Below are 14,577 nucleotides of genomic sequence, written 5' to 3' on the forward strand. Positions count from 1 at the left end.
ACCAATTTTTTTTTTTAGTTTTTAAATAAATCAATGCACAAGGATGCACTCAGTTGATCAAACATGGCAGTAAAGACATTTATTTTATTCCAAATAAATGCTGTTCTTTTGAACTTTCTATACATCAAAGAATCCTGAAAAAATATATTTCAGGGTTTCCACAAAATTAAGTCAAGTCACATTTATTTCTGTAGCACAACACAGATTGCTGCAAAGCAGCTTTACAGTGGAAATGCATTTTGTTTTAGATGAAAAGCTAAAGTAATTTTTTGATTGATGAATTTCTGTTGTAAAAACAAATCAAAATGTAAAAACGCATGTAAAAAAATATATTGCTCAAAATGAAAACAATAATGTAAATATTATTATTATTATTATTATAAGTGTGAATCAAAAAATTTAAAACGCATTTTTAAAAAATAAGCACGATTTCATCTCTTAAATGTCTTAGTGTGTGTTTTGGTCATAAAAAGCTGAAATTAGATTTGAAAAAGTCTAAATTATCTCATTATTATGACTTTTAATCATAATTTAGATTTTTAAGTCATAATTTTGTCTTTAAATCCAAAATTTTGAATTTTTATCTCAGAAATGTGAAAGTCCTAATTTCAACTGTTCATCTCAACTGTTAATTTACTTTTTTATCTAATAATGAGGACTTTTAAAATCATATTTTCTAAATTTTATCTTATGACTTAGCATGTCGTATTTTCGACTTTTTTTATCACACTATTATGACTTTTAAAATCATATTTTTGACTTTTTATCTTAATTATGACTTTATGATAATTGAAATGAGCTGATCAGTAATATAGTTGAATATTTAGTGTCCCCAGCAGCACAACTGTTTTCAACATTGATAATACATTTTACTTGAGCACAAAATCAGCATATTAGAATGATTTCTGAAGGATAATGTGACATTGAAGACTGAAAATTCAGCTTTGCCATCACGGGAATAAATACAATTTTAAAATGTATTAAAATGTAATGTACAAAATCTAAAGCAATACATGCAGCCTTGGTGAGCAAAAGAGGCATTACAAATTCTTACTGACACCCAACTTTTGAATGTTAACCTACCAATGGTAACCCTGAATGGTAGGGTTATTATTTTAAAGGTATTTGAATAAACTAAATGAATAATGATCATTGTAATTAATTGCATTGCATTGCACCTGTAAATATTTTTTTTTCTTTCATGTTTTTAAAAATAAAAGTTTTTTTTTAAATAATATATATATATTATTTTAAAATGAGGGCTGGAAATATATGAAGATAAATCTTGTGATTTCATAATTTCTTACTATAAAAATATTTCTTAGTGATTTAGTTTATGCTGTCCCATTTTTCTCTAGTCTCTAAGGAAGTTATGGCAGTCCATGGATGCACACGCCAACTTACCCAAGTGTCCTCTTCCATCGGAATTGCTCACCTTCACTGAGCTGGTTCTGGATTCTCAGGGTCAGCTGGTGCAGATGAACCGCCTACCTGGAGGAAATGAGGTTAGATTGCACAATGTTAATGATACTGGCTAACTTTTTTTCCTTATCCTAAACAGAACAACTATGTTCTTAATTTGTGGCTTTTCTTGCTCATTTTCAACAAACCATCACATGCTGTACACTTTACACACTGTAGGGGGCACCTTTGCTTCTTAAATGTTGGTTTGTGAGGCTCTACAAGCCTTTATTTCAAACCTTTATTGTGGATAAAAAAATGCTTAACACGAATGATTCTTCAATTGTCTTTGATTTACTAGATTGGAATGGTGGCATGGCGGATGACTATCCGAACCCCGGAGTACCCGGCTGGCCGTGAGATTATCGTGATCAGCAATGACATCACACATAAGATTGGCTCCTTCGGGCCGCAGGAGGATGTTCTGTTCCTGCAGGCTTCAGAAATGGCACGGGAAAGCGGCATCCCGCGAATCTATATCGCTGCCAACAGCGGAGCTCGGATCGGCCTGGCAGAGGAGATCAGACACATGTTCCATGTGGCCTGGCAGGATCCGGCGGACCCATACAAGGTTTGAAGTGGCTCCAGGGGAAGGGATCAGTGATCATTAATGTAGTGATTTATCTTCTGGATGTGTGTCATAATCACTGTGTTTTTCTGTTGATTCATAGGGCTTTAAGTACCTTTACCTCACGCCGCAGGACTATAAGAAGGTGTCTGCTCTGAACTCAGTCCACTGTGAACATGTGGAAGACGAGGGAGAATCTAGGTGCATTACTTATTATCCCATACACGGATGTTTAGCTCCTTTTTGTCTTTTTAGTTTTCCTTTTTCGCAAATTTTTTTTTTTGCTGTCTTCTGCACTAAAAGGCATTAGCAATTTACACCCTGTGTTTTATTATCTTTTGGAAGGATCAGTAGTTATAGATCAATTGTGAAAAATATTACATTTTCCTGGTGTTTAGAAATGAGTTTCTGTCCAACATTACTGGCAAGCTCAGTTGCTGAACACTGTCACTGAATGTATTATTTATATCTGCTATTAGAACAAGACATTTTTTGCAGTTTAGTTTTCAATAAATGGTTTGACTGTGTTTTTTTTTTTCTGTCATTGACTATGGTTATATTCTCCTCTAATGGAACCTATGTGTCTTTGCAGGTATAAGATCACTGATATCATTGGTAAAGAGGAGGGGTTGGGTGTGGAGAACTTGAGAGGTTCTGGCATGATCGCAGGTGAATCATCGCTGGCGTATGAGGAAATTATCACCATGAACCTGGTAAGCTGACAGAACACACATACTTGTTACAAACCATAGCAAAAATTTGGCAATACATTTGGAAAAGCTCCACTTTTGAATATTCATAAAAGCTTACAAGCAATATGTTTAGTAAAGTAAAGAATATACTGTTTTCTTTATAACTGTTTTCAACATTGATAAGACATTTTACTTGAGCACAAAATTAGCATATTAGAATGATTTCTGAAGGATAATGTGACACTGAAGACTGAAAATTCAGCTTTGCCATCAAAGGAGTAAATTACATTTTAAAATGTAATGTACATTTTTTTAAATAATGCCGACAGAACACATTTGTTACAAACCATAGCAAATATTGGCAATACATTTGGAAAAGCTCCACCTTTGAATATTCATAAAAGCTTACAAGCAATATGTTTAGTAAAGTAAAGAATATACTGTTTTCTTTATAACTGTTTTCAACATTGATAAGACATTTTACTTGAGCACATAATCAGCATATTAGAATGATTTCTGAAGGATAACGTGACACTGAAGACTGAAAATTCAGCTTTGCCATCACAGGAATAAATTACATTTTAAAGTGTAAAATAATGCTGACAGAACACACATGCTTGTTACAAACCATAGCAAATATTTGGCAATAAATTTGGAAAAGCTCCACCTTTGAATATTCATAAAAGCTTACAAGCAATATGTTTAGTAAAGTAAGGAATATTCTGTTCAAAAGTTTGGGGTCAGTAAGATAAAAAAAACAAAAAAAACAATAGTACAAATAAATAAGAATAATACAAATAATTTTACTCCGCAAGGCCGAATTAAATTGATCAGAAATTACAGTAATACATTTACATTTGTTACAAAAAGAAAAACTTTCTATATATTCTGAATCCTGACATTTCTGATCAGGTAACACTAAAGACTGGAGTAATGGCTGGTGAAAATGTTGCTTTGCCGTTTGCATTTTTTGCATATGTTAAAATAAAAATAGGTATTTTTAAATAATATTTCATTTATTGTAATACTATTCCACAATATTACTGTTTCTACTGTATTTAATTACTGTAAAAAAATTACCAACTTTCCACAACGATATTATTTGTTCATATTATTAATGTTTTACAACAATGTTGTTGATCTGACTGCATTGATCTTACTTAAGCTGGACAATGACACCTTTTTCTTCTAGAGCTGCTGTACATTATTTTTGTGTTATCCCTGTAAAGCGTCTTTGAAACAATCTGTATTATAAAGTGCTATATAAATAAAGGTGACTTGACTTTCCAACCCCAAACTTTTGAATGGTACTGTTACTGTATATGATATAGTGTATCTGAGCCTCTGTCTTTGGTGGTCCTCAGGTGACATGCAGGGCCATTGGAATCGGAGCGTACCTGGTGAGACTGGGCCAAAGAACCATACAGGTGGAAAACTCTCACATCATCCTGACTGGAGCTGGAGCACTTAATAAGGTCAGCAGCTGCACATGTTAACGTGTTTTCTGCTTTAGAAATAGAATCCACCACATACCAACTTTTGCCTCCTCAAAGCAGTTTTTTTTTTTGGTTGCCTAGTCTGCTTTGTATATTTTCAAAGGTCTTCTCTGTTTAGTTGCTTCTATGAAAGATGGCATTTGCGCATAAATTATCTATTCACTCTGCTGATAAGGGCACTTTAATTGGCCTCTCTTTTAATTGTGTGAAGTAATTTGATTGGGCCGAGGCAGGAATTGTGACAGGTTAGCGTGAACTCTAAAAGCCTTGTGTGCGCTCAACTATGACCCAAATAAATGAATCCCTAATTCATGCAATTACCACGACTGCATTAAAATTTGACTTTTATGAATCAGCCAGTTTCTTATTTTACTGGTGACAATGATTGGTTGTGGTTGGCTGTGCGTTCAAGCATGTGTTAAAGGTTCACCCAAAAATTTAAATTCTTTTATCGTTTATTCACCCCTCATGTCATTCCAAACCCGCGACTTAATTCCATAACACACCAAAGGGGAAAATTTGTATGTACAAAGTGTGTACTGGTCATTTTTTGTACTATGCAATTGTCTGCATTTAGGGTTTAGTGATTTTAAGCTAAAAAAAAAAAAAAGGAGGCAAAAGCATCATATGTGCTTTATTGGGAACAGAAATTAAATCATTAAAAATTAATTTTCTACAAATTGAGGGACTGTATAAAAACTGATATCTCAGTATAAAGATAATGAAAGTCAATGGAAAGTCACCTGCCATGATAGAAAAACAAACGTGCATGTGTGCGTTTCTCTAGGTGTATAATTCACCCCTCAGTGATTGCCATCCCCCCGCATGTGTCTCTCTCTCTCTCTCTCTCTCTCTCTCTCTCTCTCTCTCTCTCTCTCTCTCTCTCTCTCTCTCTCTCTCTCTCTCTCTCTCTCTCTCTCTGTCTCTGTCTCCCGTCATGATGCTGCAGCTCCTGCAGGAATAATAGAAAGAGAAGCGTGAAGTTGTTATTTGCATAGAAATAGGCTGATGCCTGGGGCTGAGAACGGGGAGGCACACCCATATTATTCCTCTGAGAACAGAATTGAGCACTTCTACTGCTGGAGATATCCCTGTCTCGCTCTGCTTTTCTACCATCACTCTCTGCAGCAGTCCCGATTAGGGTTGGGAACCAATAAACAGTTTTTATTCAGAATAATTCCCATTAGCAGTCCGTGAATGTCTATATCCTTCCACTGGTTTGGACAGAAATACGATATTCAGATATTTCAGGCACGGTCACGATTTGTCACATCCAGTGTCCAGTTGTCCTTTCTGAAACCGCAGGAACACCTCATCTATCCCCATCTGAGAATGTCCTATTACTGTGTTTATTAGATCAGAACCATGATCTGCTCGTTTACGAATACCGGCAATGCATCACAGGTCTTCAAGTGATTCTCATTGTTATGAAGACATCAGTCTCAGAGTTTAGTGTTGTTTTTGTGTTGCTGGTCAAACCTCAGGGATTCTATCACTGTAGAAGGTATGGAAGAGTCCAGTCTTTTATCAACAACTGGAACAAAAGGGACGTATGCCACAATATAAAATGCATAAATGCCTGTCGGGAGTTGAAGTCAAGGCCCAGACAAAAACTAGATTAAAAAACTAGGACCTTTATAGATCTCATGGACTCCAGATCCAAACCAAGACTCTAACAAAGAATTTGTTCCAAGGAACATGGTTTCCATTTTAATGACTATGTAGCCATTCAGAGTCATGTAATTGTCTGAAATGGTGAAGAGACAGTGACAGAAATGGTTGAGGTAATTATCGCTTGTGGTACAGTATGTTGGAAACAGACTGGAGTCTTATCTGAGACCGTGAGTGGAGATATAGATGCAGACCAAGGGGGCTTTCACACTAGCAATTAAGTTTAAACCAGAAAATGATTTGCATGAAAAAACTGTGAAAGCTGTCATGCGGACTGGGGAGTGCACTGCAGTACCGAACCCAAGACTATAGGAGGTGGTCTGAGTTTGATTGCAGTGAAACTAAAAATAAAAATATATTGACCAGCATTGTATTTTCTGTCATGCTCACTGTGCATGTTTGTCGTAATGCAAGATGAACGCTAATGCAATCAAGGGAGTCTGAAACCAGACCAACACTGCGAGGGGTACTGGGAACAATTGCGCTCGGATTTAGACCGCAGCAAACCTGCCCAATGGGAAAGCCACCCAAGAGTAATGAGATCACCAAGACCATGTATGTGGTCTCAAGAGGTCCCAAGACTTCAAGATCAGGAGTGTGGTATGGATTATAGCCACAAAATGTGAATTTGAGTGGGTTTGGAAGGGTTCAAAAAATTACCGGGTAGTGGATTTGCTTTATTGAAAATCAAACAATTTAACTTTGAAGCATTGTTTAGTTTTCTTGTGGGGCAAGCAGAAATCAGAGTGAAACCCATACTCGGAATTTGTCCTCTGCATTTAACCCATCTAAGTTGCACACACATTAAAGGGTTAGTTCAGCCAAAAATTAAAATTCTGTCATTAATCACTCGCCCTAATGTCGTTCCAAACCCGTAAGACCGTCGTTCATTTTCGGAACACAAATTAAGACATTTTTGATGAAATCTGAAAGCTCTCAGGCCCCTCCATAGACAGCAATTTAATTAACACTTTCAAGGCCCAGAAAGCTAGGAAAGACATCATTTAAATAGTGAATGTGACTGCAGTGGTTCAACCTTCATTTTATGAAACGACAAGAATAATTTGTGCGAAAAAAAAAAAAAAGACTTTATTCAACAGTCTCTTCTTGTCTTTGCCAGTCTCCTACGCTGTTGACATAGCCCTGAAAGCGCTGCACTGTATTTACTATGTCAGAACACTGGCTTACCATTGGCCGACGCTGTTCACGTGTGCACCACAACGCATGCGTGTGATGCTGACGCAGGAGCTAGCCAATGGTGAGCCGCCGTTCTGCTGTAGAACTCGGAAGTGCTGCACCTTTTACACCACGTCGACAGCGTAGGAGACTGCCACAGACAAGAAGAGATTGTTGAATAAAGTCGTTATTTTTGTTTGTTTTTTTGCACAAGAAAAGTATTCTCGTCCTTAAATTCAAGTTGAACCACTGTAGTCACATGGACTATTTTAACTGACTTTTGTGGACCTTGAATGTGGTAATTAAATTGCTGTCAATGGAGGGGTCAGAGAGCTCTCCAATTTCATCAAAAATATTGGTCTTACGGGTTTGGAACGAGATGAGGCGAGTTTTTAATGACAGAATTTCCATTTTTGGGTGAACTAACCCTTTAAAAGTAGTGAGTAGTAAACACACACACACTGCAAACCGTGGACACATACAACCAGAGCAGTGGGTAGCTATTTTGCTGTGTCGCCCTAGAAGCAATTGGGGGTTAGGTGCCTTGCTCGAGGACACCTCCGGTATTGAGAATTGAACCTGCAAGCTCAGGAGCAGGATTGGACACCCCTGCCGTATGCCATTGTTCAGCCAAATAGGTCGTCCTGCTTCAAACTCATGGCATTTATTGAACCAAAGTTGTCAAGGAGCTCAAAACAGAAATGCTTCACAGTGTTTACACTACACATGGCCTGTGACACAACAAAAAATTGCATTACCTCTACAGAAAGCATTGTGTGAATGGTGAAAAGAAGAAGAAATCAGAGTATTGATGCAGTCCCAGAGGCATAAATAACCCCTTACTCTCCCGCACTGACCACTCAGTGATACGTCATTCTTCCTGGGTCACTGACAGCATTGAGAGGAAAGCAGACTCTCCTCAGCCTGCAGCACTGAACTGACTGCCTGTGTGATGGTATCGATCCGCAACCCCCAGGACCTCCGCTAGCAATGACACTGACATAATACACAATACACACGTCTTGCTTCCTAGTTCTATGATGTTACTTTCTCATGCAAGAAGCAAGAAGCAAGAAGAATAATTAGTGACATCACTTTTTTTTATTATCAACCTATTGTAGTTTATTCTGGCCAAGAATCACCCAGTCTCACCTAGTCTATTTTCAAGGTGTCACCCACCATTATACTATGTCATAAACTTTGACCCTTTCTGACCTTTGAAAAAAATCCTAAGTTCTTTAGACTTTGAGCATCATTGCAATACTTGACTTGCGGGCAACTTGACACCAGGGATAGCGCTATAGTTTGACTCTTGAATCCATAGAGAAAAAAAATGTATGTGATGTTTCAGGGCAAGGGTTAATTTGAAATCGATATTTCCACAATATTAGACTGGTGTGCTACCAAGTGATTGCTAATTCACATAATGGCATATCAGTCTCCATGAGTTCTACAGGCAACACTGAAAAAAATTACTGTAAAAGCTATATAGACTCAAGACCCCGATGTACTTCAAACAAAATGAAGAACACATGGTTGTAAAGTCATTTTGAACCAAATCTATCCAAAATGTTGTTTATTTCAGTGTTTCGAAACCGCTTATCAGTGCAGACTTTCTGGAAAAGTTTATGCCACTGTTAATGACCTTCAAACTGCCATTGCTCCATGATGATTGTGTAATAGGTGGGTGTGCTCTAGCTAGGACTCCATCTTCTTTGACATGGAAATCTTCAGGTTCATTTATTCACTTGCTCCACATTCCCAGCAATGTGGCTGATGATGGAATGTTCGCAAACAGTACACCGTTGCGCAGCTTCCTCGATTGAATAAATGTAGAAAAACTTTCAAAAAAGTATATTGGGGCCTTAAAGGGATAATTCACCCAAAAATGAATATCACCCCATGATTTACTCACCCTCAAGCCATCCTAGGTGTATATGACATTGTTATTTCAGACGAATACAATCGGAGTTATATTAAAACATTTCCTGGCTGTTCTAAGCATTATAATGGCTGTAAATGGCAGCCCAAAATTTGAAGCCCAAAAAAGTGCAATCCATCCATTATAAAAGTACTCCACACAGCTCCAGGGGGTTAGTAAAGTCCTTCTGAAGCGACTCGATGGGTTTTTGTAAGAAAAATATCCATATTTAACATGTTATAAAGTAAAATATCTAGCTTCCGCCAGACCGCCTTCCATATTCAACTTACGGAAAAAGCATAAGTGGCTCGACAATAGATGGAGCATAAGCGTTTTGAACTGTGTGAGGTGTTACACTTTCTTTGTAAGTTGACTATGGAAGGCAGTCCGCCGGAAGCTAGATATTTTACTCCCCCCCCCCCCCCCCCCCCCGGAGCCGTATGGATTACTTTTGTAATGGATGGATGCATTTTTTCTGGCTTCAAATTTTGGGCTGCCATTATAATGCTTGTATTAACCAGGACATTTTTTTATATAACTCCGATTGTATTCATCTGAAAGAAAAATGTCAAATACACCAAGGATGGCTTGAGGGTGAGTAAATCATGGGGTAATTTTCATTTTTGGGTGAACTATCCCTTTAACTCATGTACTGACTTCCACTGACAACTCTGCAACCAAAGCATAATATGAAGTTCTTGATTATATCTTGGGGATACCTTCGCACTAACAGCTTGTTAAAAACTTGGGTAGCCCGACTCCTGTCATTTGCATGGCAGCCAGCCATTTACCCATTACCTCTTTGCTCCTTCTCTACAGGTTCTGGGTCGTGAGGTGTACACCTCCAATAACCAGCTAGGTGGAGTACAGATCATGCACAATAATGGAGTCACACACACCACTGTGTGCGATGATTTTGAGGGAGTGTTTACATTACTTCACTGGCTGTCCTACATGCCGAAGGTATGTAGAACACACATTGACATGTAACCCGGAGAATGTGATTTTGAGTCTAACAGTGCTATTCTCCTTCAGAATATGTCCAGTCCTGTGCCAATGCTCACTGCTAAAGATCCCATCGATCGGCCAGTGGAGTTCATCCCTACCAAAGCACCTTATGACCCACGCTGGATGCTAGCGGGACGTCCCAGTCAGAGTGAGTGGATGCTAGAACCCTTTTTAAATAAAAGTTCAGCTATATTGACAGCATCTGTGCCATGATGCCAGTCACCACAGGGCTGGTTATTTTACCAACATAAATGTGGGTGAATTCAAAGTCATGTGATTTCAACCAATATGCAGAATAAACAGGAAATTATATACTAGAAAAGTCATTAAGTTTCTGTGTCAATGATATTATACTGTCAAAGCTCAAACTTCTGTTGAACTCCGAACATAGGATTTGTTGATGCTTCCTGTGGCAAGTTTTGTGTATTAATTGTGTTGAGGGATGTGTTGTTAGTTGGGGGAAGTATCCAGTAATGGATGACTGTGGTCTGAGGGTTTATGTTTGAGGCACAGCACTAGGTCTCGCCTCTCAGAGATAAGACACTCTGGGATATATGGAATGTTTTTTTATTGGTGAGACAGATTACACATCACTGTAATTACCACAGTGAGGTGGGGAGATATCGAGAGCGGGTGGCAGGGAGAAGAATCTTTGTCTCAGTGCTGAGACGGGTCTCGGTGTAATTGAATGGTAACCTCTTCCTGCAGCAGCTTCCCCCTCGGTTAAGCTCAGCATATCTCTGATGAAGATGGGGTGCTAATGCAGCTCTGATGGTCTCTCTCTCTCTCTCTCTCTCTCTCCCTACAGACACTAAGGGTGCGTGGGTGAGCGGGTTCTTCGATCATGGCTCTTTTCTGGAGATCATGCAGCCGTGGGCACAGAGTGTAATCGTAGGACGGGCTAGGTAAGCACCAATAATCAATCCCAAAAGGTCCCAAAAGTATTTGGACTCATGAAAATCTTAAAATTGTATGAATGTCATTGCAAATGCAACCTGGTTTGATACTTTATCTGAAGCCAGCAAATTACCTTAAAAAAAAAATCACTTTTAATTTTTTTGTGCTTATGTTCTCTTTCTTACCACATGCAATGACACATTTGCAAATACTGATTTTTCTCATGATTAACCATACAATCTGAGCCTTTACACTCCTCAGTGAACTTGTGTTGACCTCTGACCCCAATGCCTAAAGGGCAGCGTTTGTCAATTGGAAAGGTCCTCCTCTGATAAATGCACTTTGAAAGCCCCTGTGGGGAACATTAGTTTTACATCAGTCTTCTACTCCATTCTCCTTTAGTTGTCTGCCACAATACAGATTGACATCAAATGTGTTTTTTCTACCTTTTATAGTGTTTTTCTGAATGAAAAAGCATTTTTCTTTACTGTTTGTTTTTTACAATGTTATTTTAAATCATTTCAAATATTTCAAAATTAAGTATTATACAGTATTTTATACATTTTTGGAACCTTTAATGTTATTAATTGTAAGTAATCACTACCAATTGAAGAAATGTCATTACAAATTATAGTTACTTTTTTAACTAAACTTTATTAAACATGTTTTAAGAATATTATGTAATTTATCTTATCTTTCTCTCAGTTCCAGCTGTATATGTATCATACATACTGCAAGATGATGACACTTTTTAAAAAACATTTTTAGAAAATTAGATACAAATTTTAAATAAAATATTTATTTTTGTTATTGGTGAGTGTTTGTTTTATTCTGTTCCTGTGTAACAATTAGTCTCTTTTTGTAATTGTAGGTTGGGCGGGATCCCAACTGGAGTAGTTGCAGTGGAAACCCGATCGGTGGAGCTGTCAATCCCAGCAGACCCAGCGAATCTGGACTCTGAAGCCAAGGTGACTGCTTCGAAACACTTCCAGACTCTCCTTGTTCAGACTGTCAGTTAAATACGATATTTGTGCATATCCGATTGGAATTCGATTGTAGCAAGTGTGAACGGCAAAAAATCAAATTCAATTTCTGGAAAACTGTTTCAGTCTAACCGCTCTGATCGGATTTTGCATGGTTTATGTGACGTTGTTTTAGGAAACATGCTGCAAAGAGGCGAACTGAAAATTATAATAGCCTATAAATGGAGACATGTTTTGAGACCGGCTGAGATGACAGCACAGAAAAAAAGCTGCACCAGCCTCCTACATTTCTGACGCTGCCTCTGAAGACTTAGTAGTCCAGTGCAGCACCTACATATTGTCATGTTGTAAATAAGACAACATCTCTATTACAAACCCCTCAGTGTTGCTGTTTTTGTTTTTGGCATATGCCTACCAACATCATCATTGCCATAGAAACCAATACGGATATTCCAGAAAACAATTGCTCCCTACCTCCCCCTGCTGGACTGTGTTCATTTTATATTCATATCCAATTGACGTCAGTCGAACCCGGGTGCGCACCAAAAGTTCTAGTGTGAAAGCACCCTTATGTGGCGTTCACACCGGACGCGATTCGCGCGAATAATTCGCACTAATCGCGCGAAGGTGGACGCGTGTACATTTTGAGTTTACTCGCGCGAATCGCGTCCGGTGTGAACGCACCATTAGTGTGGACGGTCAATAATTTGGATCAGATTCCAATTGGATTCACAAATTATCGGATTTGGACTGGCTGTGTCAACATAGCCTCAGTCACATGATTCTGTCAGAAAGATGACCAGTGTTTCGTGCTGTTTCCTATAGATCATTCAGCAAGCAGGGCAAGTGTGGTTTCCTGACTCTGCTTTTAAGACTGCACAGGCCATTAAAGACTTCAATAGAGAGGGGCTTCCGCTCATAGTGTTTGCCAACTGGAGAGGCTTCTCTGGAGGGATGAAAGGTGAGTGATATGGGAAGAGAACTGGTATGTGCTTTAGTGATCTGTGATAGTCTCTGCTAACACCTCATGCTCTCCTGTCTTTAGACATGTATGACCAGGTGTTAAAATTTGGAGCGTATATAGTGGATGGGCTGAGAGAGTACAGACAGCCAGTGCTGGTGTACATCCCACCACAGGCGGAGCTCCGGGGTGGATCATGGGTCGTCATAGACCCCACCATCAACCCTCGTCACATGGAGATGTATGCGGACAAGGACAGCCGGTAAGAATTAGGATGTGGATCGAAAAGGCTTTTGGGTTTAGTTTTTGTCCCGTTTTGTTTGTCATTGTGCATTGCACTTTTTTATGTGTTATGTAAACATAGTAAGCACTGCATTAAAACAGAAAACAAAATAAAATAATAATAAAATTAAATGAAATGGTGTTGTCAGGATACTGGAATTTCCATCTTCGATATGATACCTTGAAAAATCAATTTTCGATACCCCTGGGATATACCGCCATATTTTGCCGGCGTAATTTGTTGTAATAGCTTACACACAGCACAGTGAGGCTTTATGTGAATCGTTGAACTACATTTACAAAAACATGGTAAGTAAACCGTAATGAAATAAGAACAAATAAACAAATTGTAAACGGTAGCACAAATAAATGCTATAGAATAAAGAGATTAATGAAATAAACATGACTTTTTGTAGTATCCAGTAGTAGGGCTGGGTAAAAAATATTGATTTCTCGATTTTAATGATCATTTTTATGAACCGATATCGATTCTTAAATCCCAAGAATCGATTAGTCATCTTTTTTTCAGTTTATGAATGAACGGAACATTGTAGCATGCCTCCCATTCAATAAATTGCAATAATCTTTGTGCTTTGTTACTATTGATATGAAACACAGTCTCAGATTTCAAATTACGTCCATTTTATTACGAAATTCAAAAACATAAATACCGTTTTGGCACTGTGGCGTGAGATCACTCTCGTGCAGCGCAGCTCAAGAGAAGATGAACTGATCTTTTCCTCCGCCTTAATACCAGTTACAGCACGAAATAAACATGAATGAGTATCTGAAAGTGTGTTAAAAGATACAGTACAACTTACCGAAATCCGTATCATGTCACATGGAATCGCTCAATCTGGGTTTCAACCGTGGATAAAGTCACATTTACCTCAGAAAAACCATATCCATTGTCCATAAACTCGTTAGTCAGCTAGAAAAATTAACTCGAGAGGAGCATTTTGCTAAATATACGCACCATATTACATATTCATAATAATTTTAAATGTCCTTCAATATTTAATGCATGTTTAAATAAATCTGGCAAGTTTTTATGAGTCACAATTTAAATGTTTGTAAAAATATTTCGTATAACTTTATAAAAAATAAAAAACACTGAATGTAATTTAAGTGTTTGCATACAAATCAGTAAATTTGTGCCTGCAATATTATAGTATGCTAATGTAGTTCCAATTTACAGCATTAGTTAAGAGATTTTTCCTTGAGAAAATGTGCTATGTATTGTACCTGATATATATCCAGAATAATCGATATTGTAATTAATCGAATGGAATTTCAAGCTTGTGAATCGAAAATCGAATCGAATTGTGAAATTTGTGTCAATACCCAGCCCTAGTATTCAGGTAAGAGATAATACTGAAATTAAAGTAATCAAATGTAAAATAACACTGGATAGTTTTCATTGTAAAAAATTAAATACAGATTAATGCTTGTTACAAAAGT

General features: G+C 37.8%; 1 protein-coding gene across 5 annotated transcripts in view; it reads left to right on the forward strand.

Annotated features, from left to right (window-relative positions):
* Positions 1-14,577, forward strand: part of acaca (acetyl-CoA carboxylase alpha) — a 94,185-nt gene that overhangs the window by 68,920 nt on the left and 10,688 nt on the right. For all 5 annotated transcript variants that reach the window (XM_079814514.1, XM_079814515.1, XM_079814517.1 and 2 more), the window contains 11 exons: positions 1,359-1,505; positions 1,763-2,032; positions 2,133-2,230; positions 2,622-2,742; positions 4,086-4,196; positions 9,805-9,948; positions 10,021-10,141; positions 10,802-10,898; positions 11,762-11,858; positions 12,699-12,834; positions 12,919-13,096. In XM_079814514.1, the coding sequence (XP_079670640.1) occupies positions 1,359-1,505; positions 1,763-2,032; positions 2,133-2,230; positions 2,622-2,742; positions 4,086-4,196; positions 9,805-9,948; positions 10,021-10,141; positions 10,802-10,898; positions 11,762-11,858; positions 12,699-12,834; positions 12,919-13,096 (1,520 nt within the window). The remainder of the gene's footprint in view (positions 1-1,358; positions 1,506-1,762; positions 2,033-2,132; positions 2,231-2,621; positions 2,743-4,085; positions 4,197-9,804; positions 9,949-10,020; positions 10,142-10,801; positions 10,899-11,761; positions 11,859-12,698; positions 12,835-12,918; positions 13,097-14,577) is intronic.

This window comes from Gobio gobio (genome assembly GCF_949357685.1).
Source record: "Gobio gobio genome assembly, chromosome: 4".
Taxonomy (NCBI): domain Eukaryota; kingdom Metazoa; phylum Chordata; class Actinopteri; order Cypriniformes; family Gobionidae; genus Gobio; species Gobio gobio.